Source organism: Corapipo altera, unplaced genomic scaffold (genome assembly GCF_003945725.1).
Source record: "Corapipo altera isolate COAL_440 unplaced genomic scaffold, ASM394572v1 22b, whole genome shotgun sequence".
Taxonomy (NCBI): domain Eukaryota; kingdom Metazoa; phylum Chordata; class Aves; order Passeriformes; family Pipridae; genus Corapipo; species Corapipo altera.
The window spans coordinates 29,469,147-29,485,594 of NW_020884876.1; the positions used below are offsets into that span (position 1 = coordinate 29,469,147).

At 38.1% G+C, this 16,448-nt stretch overlaps 1 protein-coding gene across 6 annotated transcripts in view; it reads right to left on the reverse strand.

Annotated features, from left to right (window-relative positions):
• The window catches only part of CCSER1 (coiled-coil serine rich protein 1), a 572,831-nt gene that overhangs the window by 554,523 nt on the left and 1,860 nt on the right, over positions 1–16,448 (reverse strand). For all 6 annotated transcript variants that reach the window (XR_003526446.1, XM_027636005.1, XM_027636006.1 and 3 more), the window contains exon 2: positions 14,154–14,341. Coding sequence is in view for 5 of the 6 variants with exons in the window: in XM_027636005.1 (XP_027491806.1) it covers positions 14,154–14,341 (188 nt within the window). In the remaining variant the exon portion in view is untranslated. The remainder of the gene's footprint in view (positions 1–14,153; positions 14,342–16,448) is intronic.

A 16,448-nucleotide genomic window follows, 5' to 3' on the forward strand; every position in this document is an offset into this window, starting at 1 on the left:
TGCAAAATAAGGAACACAATGGTGGTGTCTAAAAACAGGGTGAAAACAGTTGCACCTGGTGAAAACTCGGTGAAAGGAGAAAAAGACACAGAAAAATAAATGTTGTGGTCTACTGCAAAAAGAGCACATAATTGTCACATCAAAAAGCAGAAAATATATTTTGTATAAAGACTTGAATTAACAAATTAGGGAAGATGTCAGTGCTGGGGATACTTATTGATTTAACTTTAATCAGAGCCAACATGAATGGAAATTATGGGCATAAATCTTTATGAATAAAGATGCAAATATATTCCTTTTCCTTTTTTTCTTTCCCCTTTTACAGGCTGTGAGAAGGTACAGCGTTTCAAAGAAAAGGTATAGCTTTGATAAAAAGATCAAACTGCTTTAACCATGTCACATGAGCCCTTAAAGAGTAAAGACAAAAATGACAAGATTTATACTCATCTGGAGGAAAAACTCTGCTAAAATGTGACTAATGAAAATACTTACACTATTGTGCACAGTGCCACACTTACAGCAGGAAAATGTCATTACTTCCCTCTTTCAGCTGCAATGCCTGACAGGTTTTTTGCCAACAATGCATATTTTACAGGCTGATTTATTTTTTTCTGAACAATGTCCCCTACAGGGAATATTCACCAAAAAAAATAAATAAATAACCCCTAAATTTTGCTATTTCAGGTAATAAAAGATTTCAAATTTTTCCTGGCAACCAGTCCTGTAAACTCTTGACCTGTTTAGTTCCCAGTTTCTCCCTTGATTTTTGTCTGATTTATAAAATTATGGAAAGCCTCTCCCATCTTTCCAGCTTATTTCACTGACCTACTTCCTATTCCCTTAAATTTCAGAGCTCCTAGTCCCAAACTTCTTCTGAACTTCTTTGCTTCCCAATGCCTCATCCCTTCCTTTTCCACAGTACCTGTACTGAACTCCACCTCATACTTAACTGCAGTTTTCTTATATTCAACCCTTCCTCTCTTATCATCAGCACTTTATAATTCCATCAATTTTCTAATGGGAACATAGCCTAGCCTCCAGTAAATCCTACTCCTTATTCTCCTTGCTTCTCTCTGGATGAGGTTCTCAGTTTCCCTACTCTCACTTCCTCCACTCCAGTAAAGAGACACATTTCAAAAGTTGGCAAATTTAGAAAGACAAAAGTCTTCCAGGGTAACAGTCTGCCAAGTCTACAGATTTGTAAAAACAATTTCATGTAACTAAGTGTTCCCTCCCACTATTTACTCATTTTTCTTCACATAGCATGAGTTTCACAATGCTTATTTTGGGATAGTTTCTTCAAAATATATTCCAAACACATACAATCTGATCATTTCAGGTTAGAGCAACTAAGTAAAAAAAGGTTGGATTTTACTTTTATCAACTACAGGATGCCAAAAAAAGATGACAGGAGACTTCTGATTTTTGGAGCAGTCAAAATTAACCTCATTTCCTTTGATATACTCCAAAAAGTTATTCAGTGAAGAATCGTGTAGGAGTCATTTTTAGGAGACATGAATTCTGCTACTGAGCTGCCTGTTTCCCAGCATCACACATAACAGGATGGGAGTAACTTAAAACACATATATATGAATAAAAACCAATTAAGTAAGAAAAACTGAAGCCCTTCTTTTTGTCCAAGATCTCTGAACAATAGAAACAGGCTTTGGTGAACAACCTTCCATTACGTTTCAACTGATTAAAACTCCCTATCCCGTTACAGATGTTCAAGATCCAGAAGCAGGCTGTTACTAAGCATTTAACTCCCTTCCCCAGGTTTTCTTGCAATATTGCATTTTGTGATGTGCATTAAATTGCTCCAGCTATTACTAACTACTACTTCTCAAGTACTGAAGTTTGTCTGACTGTAAATCAGCTCCAAATTGTAACAGCTATCCAAACTGTTTATGCATCTATAAATCTCAGACAATTATCCATATTAATATTCTCCGAAGTCAAGAAAGCTGCTCACAGCACAAAATCACAAAACATTTGAGGTTTTTTCAAGAATTCGAATAAAAAATACACATTCCTGAAATTTAAGTGCAATAATTTCAGAAAAGTTTGTATTGTTTGGGGAGTTGTGTGCAGTTTGCTCATGGAAATATTTATGAAAATTTTACAACATCAATATTAAGTTATTCACCAGGTCTGTTTTATTTCAATGAATTTTATTAGTTTTACTGAATAAATGCTATGAATACAGAAAATTATCTGAGACAACAAAATATGTTTTAACATCTCATTCCTTTCCTGAATTACATACTTTTGCCTATTCCTCCATTAAAAGGTGAATTAACCTATATAAACATTCCTAATTTCCATATATCAATCAGTAATACAGCCCACAAAATGTGGTCCTGAGTCTTTAATGGGCTATCATGCACTTGACTTAAAATCAGAGAAATCTCCTGTTCTAAATAGCAAGCTTCCGGGTCTACAGCTAGTTTTCTAGCCACGGCCACGTTCTTAACCCAGGGTTCATCTAGTATTGCCTCCAGCAACACACTAGCAAGACAAGAAAGACTGCAAATATAAATGACCTAACAAGCGACCCAACAGCATTTCGATTTCTCACCCCATTACCTTGTTTTTATCAATCAAAGGGATCAAAGGCCTAGGAGAAGCACCTGACCCTGAATTGCTATGGCCTGGGGGAAAAAAATATTGTATTTATTCTGAGTTTATTCTCACATAAGCAAAAGAATACAAATAGGCAGCTCATGGGAAAGCATTCCAGATCTCTGCTCTTGGCCATACTGTTTGAGGGACCTACACAGTAGGAAATGATGTGCACAAGAAAGGACAGGGGCTAAATTAGTCACTCCAAGAACAAAGCCAGGGCAATTTTCAATTTTTATTTTCATAACAAGTGAGTGCAAACTACCTATGAATCATGTGACCTACAGAATAATAAACTCAAGACTGCTGGATTTGTATGCATTAGTCATAAATTTCAAGTTCAGTGAATTAGCTCTCTGTTAACTGTCTCCCTTAGAAAAACCTTCTGAAGATTTCTGTTTTCCTATTGTATGCATTATTTGCATATGCTAACCCGAGAAGATATACCACAGCTGAAAAATACTGCCCATGCTAAGGGCATCTCCCAAGATAAGAGACATGACAGTAATCTTCTAGCGTATAGCAGAAATTCAATTAAAAAATAATTTACCTTTCATTTCTTAAAAAGTACTTTCTTTTGTCAGTACTGGAAAGAAAGATTTTTCCACTTAAATATTATTCATTGCACAAAGGCCCCTCTTTTATTTAAAAATCCAGTGCAGTAACCAAAATACAGACATCAGATCAGCCACACTAGGTCACTTAACCCTATAACCTATCTCCACCAATGATAACTTTCAGGTTACCCTGACCTGTGCCCCTTCTGTGGAGAAGAGATCCCAGTATGCAAGCACACAAGAGTACATCAGGTTGTAATACCTCTTCCAATTTTTTCAGAAACACTTGTTAGGGGTCTGGTTGTCTCCCCCCACTCATGCTTCTATTCCCATCTGCCATCATAGCATATCACAGGAACCCCTTGACAAACACTTCCTTTCTCTGGCACACCAGCTCCATACAGTAGGATGAGGAAATACAAGAAGCTGAGTGTAAACATGGGGACGAACCCACTTCCTGTGAGTTTAAAATTTCTACCCAACGCAGCAAGTCTGCAGGCAGAGCATGACTGGGCAGAGCACACAGGCACAACAAATTAGTTGGGAGCCTGTGGAGGTGTCAAAGGAGCTCTGTTCAGCATACCCTGCAGTTCCCTATCTTCCCATTTCAATACTGGACTCTCATCTCTTTCCACTATCAAAGGACTTTGAGCATCTGACATATGAGGGCGGTCACGGGGTGTAATGAAGACAGAGTCAGATTCCTCTTAGTGATGACCAGTGAATAGAGATGAAGGTACAAAATGAAGTTCAAGAAATCAAGTTAAAAGCTTTGTTTTTTTTCAAGCTGTAAGGCTAGACAAACACCTGGACAGGCTGCCAAGAGAGGTTCTGGAGTTCTCTACTGTCAGAGACACTCTGAACCCAGCTACATGCATCCCTGGGTAAATCCTAGCTGACCCTGGTTTAAGCAGAGCTGTTGGACCACATAATCCCCAGAGGTGCCTTCCAGCATCCGAGATTCTATTTCTCTCCTACTACTGATTAATGTGTTGTGAGAGTGGGTAGGGAGTATTCATTAGATTTGTCATAAGACTGTTTAATCCCTGATAAATTACTGACCCCTCTCACAGGTCCACAGCATGACAGGCACTGAACAGAAGGTAAAGGTCTTCACCACAAATGAGTTGTTTCTTTGGAGTTGGCACTATAGGCAGTGACATACAGATTTTAGTAGCCCACGCACAAAACCAGATTGAATGTTTTTCTTCAAAAGCATTACATAACAATTCTGCTACAGTACTCGTCTGTAGTCAGAACATGTTGTGTTTGTGGAAAATACGATAATGAATAGGAAAGAAATGTAAAAGTCAAAATAGAATAGAAAAACAACCAAGCTGCTTTTGTTTGACAAATATAGCTGTTTAAACAATATTAATCATTAGTGTGTATTTTAACAAACTAACAGATACTTCTGTACAGAAAGAAATTTTTCCCTTCATGTGGGAAAAGAAATCCCTAAAAATATTGATGACTCAGAGTTTTTTTGATTTTTTAATTTTTACAGATTTTAGAATTAATTATGTAGTGGATGTAGATTTTAATGTATCAGTATTTCTAGTCGAAGTAACTACAGCAGCACATAACTCAGGTATCATTCCCACACTGAGGTCTCTACCAGCATAATTAACATGCATTCTTTTACTGTCTCACTGTATTATATCTCTTACCAGTATTTTACAGTAAAAGTAACAGCAGTAGCTTAACAATTGCACACATCAAACCCTGTCCCATATTAATCCCTCAAAATTTTGTTAGCTGTTTAGTCTTCTTTTCAAGGTGGAACTGCAGAAAAACACCTTAAAGTCTGTACCAAAGATGTAAACATGGGCAAAAGTGACCTTCAAGCCCAGAACTTTGGAGGGCCTCCAAGGACTCAACGTGATGAGAGGAGGATGAAGATGATGAAAGAGGGGTCTCGCAAACTCCCCCAGACTCAGCTCTCGAGGGGCTGTGCCAGAGGGTGGAACGAGGCAAAACTGGGGGTTGGACGAACAGGGATTGGATGGACATCATTATAAAATCATAGAACCTGTGTGCCCATGCACACATGCTGGTTTGTATTCCTGTAGGTCAAGGGCTCATTAAAGCTCTGCTCTCTTATCATATCTCCTACCTAAATTGGCCTGGAGTCTTCTCCTGTTTTTCTCCTTAGTCTTTTAGGCAACAATATCAACTCCAAGTGACAAGCAGCTTCAGAACAAGATTTCTCTTACATTAACTGGCAAAACTGTTTGGGGAATGTAGTAAGGCTAGCACAAAAGTATAATTTTTTAGAAAAATCCATTACTTGGGTGTGCTTTACACTTAGATTTTTGAGTCTCAATAAATAGCTACAATTTTCCTAAAAATATAAAAACAGAAAAATAAACACAATGCATTACAAGGGACACATCTATCTGTAGCTTTAAAAGTTCAGTACCCTGTATATTTGTTCAGACAATAATACTTAAAGCAAGTACTCCTATATCAGAACTTCAGAAGAAAGTATCAAAAACCCAGCTCATACTGGTTTTGGATGGGACAGAGTTAAGTTTCTTCATACCAGTTTGCTTGTACAGTCCCGTGTTTTGGATTTGTGACCAAAACAGCGTTAACAACACAAGAAAGTATATTTTAGCTATTGCTAAGCGGTGTTTGCACACTGCCAAGGACTTTTCTGCTCCTCACACTGCCCCAGCAGTGAAGAGGTTGGGGGTAAGCAAGAATTTGGAGGGGAACACAGCTGGAATAGCTGATCTCATCTGACCAAAGGGATACAATGTTGTGCTCAGCAACTGAAGCGGGGAAAGAAGAAGAAAGTGGGAATGTTTGCAGTTATGGCACTTACCATCCCAAGTACCCGTTATGCATGATGGAGCCCTGCTTTCCTGTGGATGGTTAAACACGCACGGGAACACCCATGTCCACCCACAGGAACAAGTGAATTAATTTTTTATTCTGCACTGCTTGTGCGTACAGCTTTTGCTTTACCTATTAAACTGTCCCTATCTCAGCTTGCAAGTTTTCCCACTTTCATTCTTCCACTTCTCCTCCCCATCTTGCCAGAAAAAGTAAGTCAGAGGCTGAGTGGTGACAAGTTGCCCACTGCAATTAACCCTCAACAGAGATAAAAGGCCTCATCTTGAATATTGTGTGCAGTTTTTTCCACTTCAATATAATAAAGACATCAAGCTGTTAGAGAGTGTCCAAAGGAGGGAAACAAAGACGGTGAAGGGCCTTCAGGGGTGGAGGTTGCTATGAGGAGAGGCTGAGGGCACCTGGTCTGTTCAGTCTGGAGAAGAGGAAACTGAGGGGAGACCTCACTGCAGTTACAACTTCCTCGTGAGGGGAAGCGGAGGGGGTAGGCACCAATCTCTTCTCTCTAGTGACCAGTGACAGCAAATGGCCTGAAGTTGTGCCAGGGAAGATTTAGGCTGGATATTAGAAAAATGTTCTTCACCAGAGAGTGGCTGGGCACTGGAACAGGTTCCCCAGGGAAGTAGTCACAGCACAAAGCCTGACAGAGTTCAAGAAGCATTTTGATGATACCTTCAGTCACACAAGGTGTGACTCTTGGGTATGGTCCTGTAGAGGGTTGGACTCTATGATCCTTGTGGGTCCCTTCCAACTTGGCATATTCTGCGATTCTGTGTAATTCTGCTCTATTTTCACTGCATAACAAACACATCCATCTATTACCACATTTACTCTGGGATTTAAAATTGCCATTTAAAATTGCCAGTAACTCACTCTAACTTCGACCTCTATTAATGTAACTCCATTTAATCGAAATGATAACACCAATGTTAGTTTACTCTTTTTTGGGCTATAATGATTATGTCCTTTCAAAAGTGCATAAAACATTATAGCACAACCATTAAGTCACATCTAAATTAATTTCTGTTAGTTATTTGATCTCAAGAATTAATTCAAAGTGTCTAACAACTGCAATCTGATTTTCACAAGCCCTTAATTTGCAAAGAAATGTATAGTAGACTACAGACATTAATTTATCCATCTTCTAGTTGACCTAAAAATCATGGACTAAATGCTGAAATCCCAAATTGCCATTTCCACTTTTTTTATGCTATTAGTATGTGAAAGGCACTTTCTGCATGCCAAACTAAGAATACAAGGCTCAAATTACTACTTACCTGCAGTCAGCAGTGTATTCCTATTTAGATAGCACTGTTCAGCCTTATGCTATCAAAGTAGTGCTGACAGTTCTCGCTTTAAGTGGCTTCCACAGTTTCTTTCCACAAAGGAGCAAAACACCAAATTCATTGCAAAAGGGGAAATTTTGTTACGTTAGTACAAAGTTAGTTATAAATGAATGCTGTCAGGTCCACTTCACATGAAGGGTGAACTACTGCCTTACAGGGTTTGCTTGAACAGTTCAATAAGAATTGATGTTCCTAAATATTCTCCCTTGAGAAGCCCAGCATAGCAGAGAAGAATTTGAATTAAGCAAAAATCCCATAATTCAGTGACAGAAAAAAAAGGAACATCTACTTCAGCTATGAAAAAGCTTTTATGAACACCACAAATACCAAAGATAATACACGCAGAGCAAGTTAACAACAGGCTGCAGTTATTCATAAAAAACATAACCTAGTTGATTCTAAGGAAGGTTCTTTCTCGGGCAAAAGACATTAAAGAAGTGTATGCATTTTATTTACCTAGTTCATATTTTTATAAGTTTCAGCGTATCTGAAAAAGGCTGTTTTGTCTGAGGTTTTTTTTTTCAACCTGTGTTGAAGCCCTGAGCGCTCAAATTCTCCTTATAACCTTTCATTCACTACCTTCCTAGAGCAGGCTGTTAAAACATTAATCATTAATCTCTGTAGGTGGAGAGTGTACCCCATACGGTTTTCTCAGGCCTCTACAGGTCACATTTCCAGGCCACAAAAACAGCCACCTTCAATTCCACTTTCAAATCTACTGGTCGGTCACCCACTGAAACTCATTCAATTCAAGTATTTTCAATAGCATCTTCCACCTCATGTATTAGCCACAAATTGCATAAAAATCTCAGCTTCCAATTCTCAGTGCAGATTGTCAGAGGTATGAAGCAGAAGGTCAAGTCCATCCTCAAGGAGAAAAGTGCAGAAGAAAATGTTAAAGTAACCTGAAATGAATACGAAAATCACTTCAATCCTCTCTAGATTAGCAGCCGACCTAGTCTGACTCACACTCTCAGCACTTCATCAGACACCAGCAAAATATCATGCTATTCAGTATAGAGAAGAGGAACACAAGAAAACATTTTAGCCCTTATTCATGTACATTCACTAAAGTCCGTGGGGGCACAGAATCCTGTTGTTTCTGTCATCATGTAGCAACTATATTAAAACTCGTGCTTCATAATAAGACTACTCAGACAACATTAAAAATAAAGTCATTTATGAGAAGCAATGAACACGCTTTCATGACTGAAATTCATTGTAGATCTGGATACAGTTTCATAAGGTACAATATCAAAAATAAGGATATATTTTAATACAGTGGCTTGGATAATTGCTCCATCATTGCAAGTACTATTTCTAAAGCACACTAGAAACCTGACTATTAATTGCTAAGTCGCCCCAAATCACTCAGGTAACAAAACCAAGGTACAGTTACACACATAGAATATCCAGGACACCAACTACAATTTAGACACCAACTGCTAATTAGGTAATTATCACAGATGTTCTGGCCAGAACACATTTTTGTTAGTGATCTATGTTTTAACTTTCTGCTCCCTCCAGAGATACACTAGGAGTCTCAAATACTTGCAGGTAGTATCTCCTTTGGAAGCATCTCACTGTTTCTGTGTCAGTCATTTACCTTTGTTCTATCCTCCTGAAGTTTCAGATGGCCCACTCTTTAATAAATTAGTCAATTATTAATTTTTCAAATTTAATGCTTAATTGACATATTCAACCCTTTCCATTATCAAACTGAATTCCTGCCCATGAAATATTACCCTATATTCCAACACTGCTTTTTCCATACACTGTTCTTAATTTATGTTATAAGCATACTTACTGAGATGTTTGGTACTCAGAGCATTCTCACATAATAAGCACAGTACAAGCAGGAGGAAGAGGGGATTTTGGCTAAGCGTCAGCATTGGATGGGTAAGCAAAAAAAGCTCAGTAAAAAAACCTCAGTAATACAGTACCAGCAGGTATCTTGAAAAATTATCTTTAGAAAAGGCAAAAAATTAAAATGAAAATTGAGGAGGGCAATAAAGCAGTTGACATCCTGACAACAGGGCAATGAAGACTTGTATCACTGAAAGCTGAGGGGAAAAAGCTGGGATGTCCTTGAAAGTCCTGGGTAACAAGTGGTTTTATCTAATACACAGGAACCACAGGAAAGATGCAAAGAAAGAAATGGTACAGTCAAAGCAACAATCCAGAAAACTAAGTTGTGCAGCTCTAATTGTGCTGACACAAGTAGGTAAGGCTTGGTCTTGCTCTTGGCAAAAGAAGTGGATGATGCAGCATTCAGGGTAAGCATAAAAATTTTACCTGCAAGGGTGAAAAGTTGCAGCTGAATTTAAGAGATAAAAACCAGGCAACATCTAGAGAAGATTCAAGTATGAGAAACTGAAGAAAAGACTGTGCTGAAGAGTACCTGGAAAAACACAGTCCCACAGAACAGAATGCTCACCCACTGAGACAAGAAAAAGTTGAAAGATAAAGTTTCTTTTAGTTATATAGCACATATAGATAGATAGGTGTTGGCAAAGGAGCAGTCACTAAGACAAATAAGTATTTTCCTTGTAAATAATAGCAGAGAGGCAGAAAGGCAGGTTTGTGAAAGCAAAATATAAGTGGGCAGTCTCATTCTACTGCTTGCATACAGTCATGTTTCTAGACAGAGTGAAAACGTGTATGCATGCAGCACAATGCAGCTTGTTTCTTGAAGTTGGGTAGTGTGGTCTAGGGGCTCCAACCACCCTCTGAACTTTTTTTTTATCTTGCAGTAACACACAGTTACTTCCATTTATATCATCCTTCATGACTATCTAGTTTTAATACCTGTAATTTGTTAGCATTTCAAAATCTTTATCAGCAACTTAAAAAAAAAAAAAGGGAGCAATTTTTAACATTTTCTCTTTGTACTGTTAAATGTGATACTCAGGATGGTCATCTTTCCATACTAGTCACTACTATAAGAAGTGATGGATAATTTCGTTGCTCACACACATCTCAATTTCTGTTAATTCTAAGTACTGTAGCACAGCAAGTCTTTTTTTTTTTTTTCCTGCTCTTCTGACTCTTGATCCTCTTAAAGAACTTAATTACAGAGGTTTGGTGTTCTGATCTAATTTTTTTTCCATGTGGTTATTCTAATTCTCTCCTATATCTCAACTAGCCAGGTTTGCATTGTTTTCGTTGGTCTTGCAGGGCTGCATATTTCAGACCATTTAGGTCTTCTACCATACTGCTTTGCATTTTTCTTTCTTTTGCCTCTCTTACCCATGGCAAAAGAAGAACCACTGAGGCAGAAACAGAGCCATCAGACATAGCCTCTACCAACCTTCTGAGACATAGTTAACTAGTCTACATGTTATGTCTGAATATTTAAAGCTGTAACTGATGGGTTCATATTTGGAACGTTTGAATGACCAGAGTTTCTACAGCAACATCCACCTCTTTAAATTGCATCAATATCAACAATTTTCATTTGAAAAGGGTCTATTATACAGCATAGGCTAATAACACTGAACTGTTCCAACAGGAGTCCTAAATTGCGATTGTCACCTTCTGGGTAACTGTGACACGTGAGTCCAAAACCATTTTTAGGGAAATGGTTCCCTCTTGTGGTAGAAATTGGTCACTGCAAGAACGTCGGTTTTGCAAACACACAATTAGTAATCCAAGCAGTTGTCTCCAGCATCTCTTTCAGATCGTTATTTACATTACTAGGAAATTGGCACGTTCACAAAATTATTGTGAAAGATTTTTTTTCTTTCCCTAAATCTCATTGATGAGCAGCATTGCTCTTGGCCAGATTATAAATTACTTTCAGCATCTCACAAGTGAGTTAATGGCCCACTTGGGGGAAGCGGTGACCATTTTTGCAGGTTCGATACATATTCCCAGCATTTAGGAGATCAGTCTATCCAAGCTTTTAGCTATCACCTTTGAAACAAGAACTGACAATTATGCAAGAATACTCTACTACACCTGCTACTACGGTGTTAAACATTAATTGCTTGTGACAGGCTTTGAAGAGGCCTTTTTATTGTTCAAATATGTATTATTGCGAACATTCAATTTCTTAAATTGTTTTATTCTTTTACTTCCAGGGAACTCTGTTTATTCTTTTGCCTTCTGGTTGATTGTGGGGAGGGAGGGGTGTGCAGGGCAGTGGTTTTAGGTTTGGTTTTGTTTGATTTACTTCTTAAAACTTTGGGTTTTACTAAAAAAGCTTTTATTTTCTTAAGATAGGAAGATGATATTCATGTACTGGGGGGAAAGCAAGAAAAATTTTACCCTTCACTCATGAGCATGCTCTCTAATCTTGTTTGCTTGAGCAAAAATATGTGAATTTGTGGACGATCTTGCTAATGGAAGTGTGTGGGGGGGGAAGCCCCTGGATTTCATATACAAAACAAAGAAGGGACTCAGATTACCACCTAACCCCATCCACACTTTGCTTATTTCATATTGTTACTGGGTTGTCACCTTCCCAATTCCACCATTAATACAGGGCTAAATAGAATAAAGTGCTACAGCATCAATCTAGCCCAGTATTTAAATAAACACAGAGATCTACCTAACAGCTTGGGTCTAAAAATCCAAGTAAGGTTTACAGGCCTGAGTCAAGGTTAACCAGTATTTTAGGGCATGAACTACATCCGCATAATGCTCTGTATGAAACAGCATCTTTGAATGTCATCATGTTCTTCCTGGCTTTGAAAAATAAAATGTTATTCACTGATATCTGGATGCAAACTTCCTGCAAAAACAGATAAATATGCAAAAGCTCAGTTCTTTTTCAGCACAAAGGTTTCTTCTACTATTTAGCAGTTCTATGTCTCTATTTCTGTGCTGTATCTCTGGGTGGAATAAACCAGTGGACACCAAAAAAAATATTTAGAAATCAATTTTTTTGGTAAAAATAGATTTTTGTTGAAATAAATTTTGAATTACTGTACTACTTCATTTGACAAGTTGACAACGATCTAGAAACAAGAAAGGAAGGTGTGCAAAATTTCCTCCTTCCTAAAATTAATTTGCCTCCTGCCCTTTCAGATAGCATAAAATTAACCTGATAAATCTGTGCAACCTGATCCTTCTAAGAAGAGAATAATCCTGCTGGCAGTCCAATCTGCCCAGGTTACCCTTGTATTGGTAAGATTTTCTGTAAAAGACATCAAGTAACTCCATTTTAGTTGAGTGTTTTAGCAACCATTGCTTCAGGACACTGGTATCCGGTGAAATCTGTTGTGCATCAGCCACACGTTCACAGAATGTGCTTAGGTACTGATATAATTTTCTCTTGCCATCCTCAGCAGCATTTTCAAGTCCAGTCACAAAGGAACATTTAGATGATACGTTCACACATGTGGATGAGATTTATCAAGACAACAGACGGGTTTCACATCCTCTTGAGAAACCCCCAAACCTGAATTTCCTGCCACAGTTTCTGTAAGGGGATTTCACAGTAAATCAGATTCCCTCTCAGGACCTGGTTTTATTAAATGATCAATCAGGAACAGAGAAAGACAATTCTAGTCTTCCTTGGTTTCTCAGGTGGAAGAGAAGATGTTATGCTTAGTGTCAGCAAAACAGCATAAAAGTTGCCTTAAGCACTGGTATGAGTTGTTGACTTCTGGTACTGGCCTGCAAAAATACATCAAAAGAGCACATAATGGAAATCTAACATCAGTTTGCACCAATCCATTTCCCATCTCCATGAAACTGCAAAAATTCTCTCTTACAAAAGGCAGTTGTGGTCAAACCTGAACATCTCGGAGATGTGTTTGATCCTGCATCATTGTAACATAAGAGCTATTACATAAATCTGAAAAGGAAAAGCCTTTTTATACATCTGGTCAGCAAATATAGGTAGGGGTAAGAAACTTGCACCTTTTTGCTTTCCACAAAAAGCTGTGTTTGGATACAAGTACAAACTGAATCCTCCTTTTTTTCAGTCAATATGGTTAATAAAATATTTCAAACTAATAATGACCATAAAGCTTGTTTTAATGATTCCCATAAGCTAAAGAGTGAATTCCATTGCTGCAGTGTTCAATCCCACCATCTTTGTTATTTCTTTCACTGGAGAGCACATGCATAAATATAAATTACACTCACCTTAAAATATTTATTCACTATAGGAAAGCACTTGTCAGTCCATTCCTTCTACTACTGTTTCAAAAAGAGGTTTCAGAAGTACTCTCCTGCAGTTATCTGATCTGCCTTAGCTTTTCCAGTCCTCTGGACTCTCCAAGGGTTCTTGTAAAGAATCCTTTCTCCTCTTTACCTTGTGCTCACTGAAAGCACTCAAACTTCTCACCAGTTTCAAAAGGGACCACTCAGACCTCTCAAATGAGCCTCCTTACAGACAACTTCCTCTCTATCCAATTTCTGATCTGTCTGATCTCATCCATACCAGACAAGCACATGAAGTAACTACCACAATAACAATAAAATGTTGCCACAGAGTAGCCCACTGCATTTAACCTCAGAAATAGTTGTACAGAATTTTGCTGCAGTTCCCTCTCCCAGTTTTTCTCCCAGGCAAATCAGCAATGTGTGACAAGAAGAAACTCTTCACAGAAAGTATGAAAACTTTTTCACAATGTCATACCCTGCAAAAAAATACTTTTAATAGCTGTAGCTGAGTGTAGATTACATTTTGGAAGCCTGAGACAGCTCCCCCTGTCTTTATTACTGATAGTTACTTGCAAAGGTACTGCTTCTCACTGTACTTAGTTACACCACTCACAGAAAGACATGAACATATGTATATTGGAATAAAACTCACCATGCTGTTCATTTTTGAAGAGGATGAGCTTGCCCTCTGCTTCCGTAGGCTGTTCAGCTCCTCTGCATTTCCATCCTTTGGTTTTATGATCAGCCGACTGCCTCCAGCAGTACCTTCCGAAGAGGATCTCAACCGCTTCTCAACAAATCTGCCTTCTCGGCATGGACTGAAGCTATTGGCAAGATCAACTACAAACAGAGAAGCAATCAACAATCATTTCAGGGACTTACTCTCTACAAATATTTTCTTAATCAGAACACTTCTTTGCTTGAAATGCTTACATCGAAAGGGAATCCCCTAAGAGATGTTCTGTAGAAAGCAGACTGGGTTTACCTAGATAAAAGTGTCACCTGGGCCACCAGTTCACTGTTCAGCCCTCAAGGAATTGCACACTCAGCACACTACAGCCCAGTCCATGGCTCCTCATAGAATCCAGAAGGGTCTTTGCTCCATCCTTTTCTTTCTCCCGTTGTTACAGGACACTTTCAAACTCCTGCCCAGTAAAATCCATCAGAAAAACTATCACTGGTTCACTGGTGCCAAAACTCACCCTGCCTTACCCTCCATCCCAAGGCAAGTCCACGTTTTGTAGGGCCAGGTCACAACTTTGTTATCCCCGCATAGGACAGGGATGCACATCGGTTGCCATTTCTACTCAGCCTTCCCAGCAAAACTCTGCCCCTGCACCCTCCAAACTGAGCCTTTAGTCAGTGGGCTGAATCCCAGCCCCCAACTCCAGTTAAACAATAACAAAATAAGAAAGGAGGAGAAAAAAATACATTTTGAAGTGTTAAAGTAAATTTAGAGATGGGGAAAGATAAAAAGCATGATAGCATAATAAATGTCACTGAGAAAATCTTATCTTCTTTTGCATTTTGCATTTTGCAAAAGAAGAGACATTTTCTCCAAGGGTTCTCAAAAAAATCCAGATCACATAAAAATATACAAAGGTATACTAAGAAATACATGGCACTTCAAACCTGCCCATACATTAATGTCATGTTCACAATGGTATCTATAATGATAGCAGCTATGAGACCAGATACAGAAAAGAAAATACCTATTAACAAAGAAAAAGCAGAGAAATATTTTGTATTCACATCTGGGTTTAAATACTGTTTTAGAAAACCAAATGTTTAAACCAGTCTGTTGCAACAGATATAACTACTTATCTTATTAAATGCCATGTAAGCTTTTCCTGTATTTGCTTAATTTCATATGGTAGGATTTTATATCTTTTTTTTCAGTGGTCCTTTTGTATGCTTGGCCAGATTCTAATTTGAAATACATTCTTCACCACACACAAAAAAATTTGTATTTTGAACAGCACTATAAAACCATAACAATTAATCATTAACTTTTATATAGCACAGTATTAGCTCTAGTGTTTCTGTGAACACGAATCCAATTTACAAAAATCCCTCTATCACAATCTCAACTCCAGTTAGCTGCGTTCCAGAAATACAGATTAAGTATACAATTGCCAGCGCATGAGTTTGAAACACACTGGGCATTTCTAAACATCCCTCCAAGCTGCTCACTTGCTCTTCTGCAGTACACTCTAGTAAGGCAGAACCAAAAATATGAGCTCCTTCACAGATGAGACAATGAGGCAAGGAAGACAAACAGGGTGCTCAGGACTGGTAATATACATAAATAGAAATATTTTTTCTCCAGAGTGCCTAAGGTTCTGAGGGAAAGAGCTGCCTTCTGGTGAAAGCTAATTTAGTGGATTAATTTGTCTTTATGTTGCCATTTATGTACAAGATATCCAACCAAGCCTTGCAGTGACTAATAATTCAAAAAGCAAAATTGTTTTTGATTGTTTATAATCTTATATGCCTAGATAAACATCCAAGCAAAAAGATGGGTGTGAATACATATGAGTTTCGTTAAAGTCATTCATCTTCTAATACAAACACTATATACGCCGCCTTGTTATCTCTTAAAAATTTTGTCCCACCAGATACAGCCTCAGGATTATTCAAGAAAGCACCAGTCACTAAGTTTGTTTAAGAACATCAACTGTCAGAGATAAATGTTTTCTGCAGGTGTCCTTCACTCAGGGGCCTTGTGCCTTACTTATCAGCATTTCTATTGACTTGGATTTCTAGGCACAGTCTTTCCACTTAATCTTGTTAGTATTTTCAAATTCCTTTTCATAAACTAAAGACACCATGTGAAATCTAGATGGTAATTAACTCTCTCAGTTTCATAGATTACACAATGACAATTTGGACACTTATTTGAGATGGAAACAGAAATAGGATCTCTCGTACTCTGTTACAGAAATAT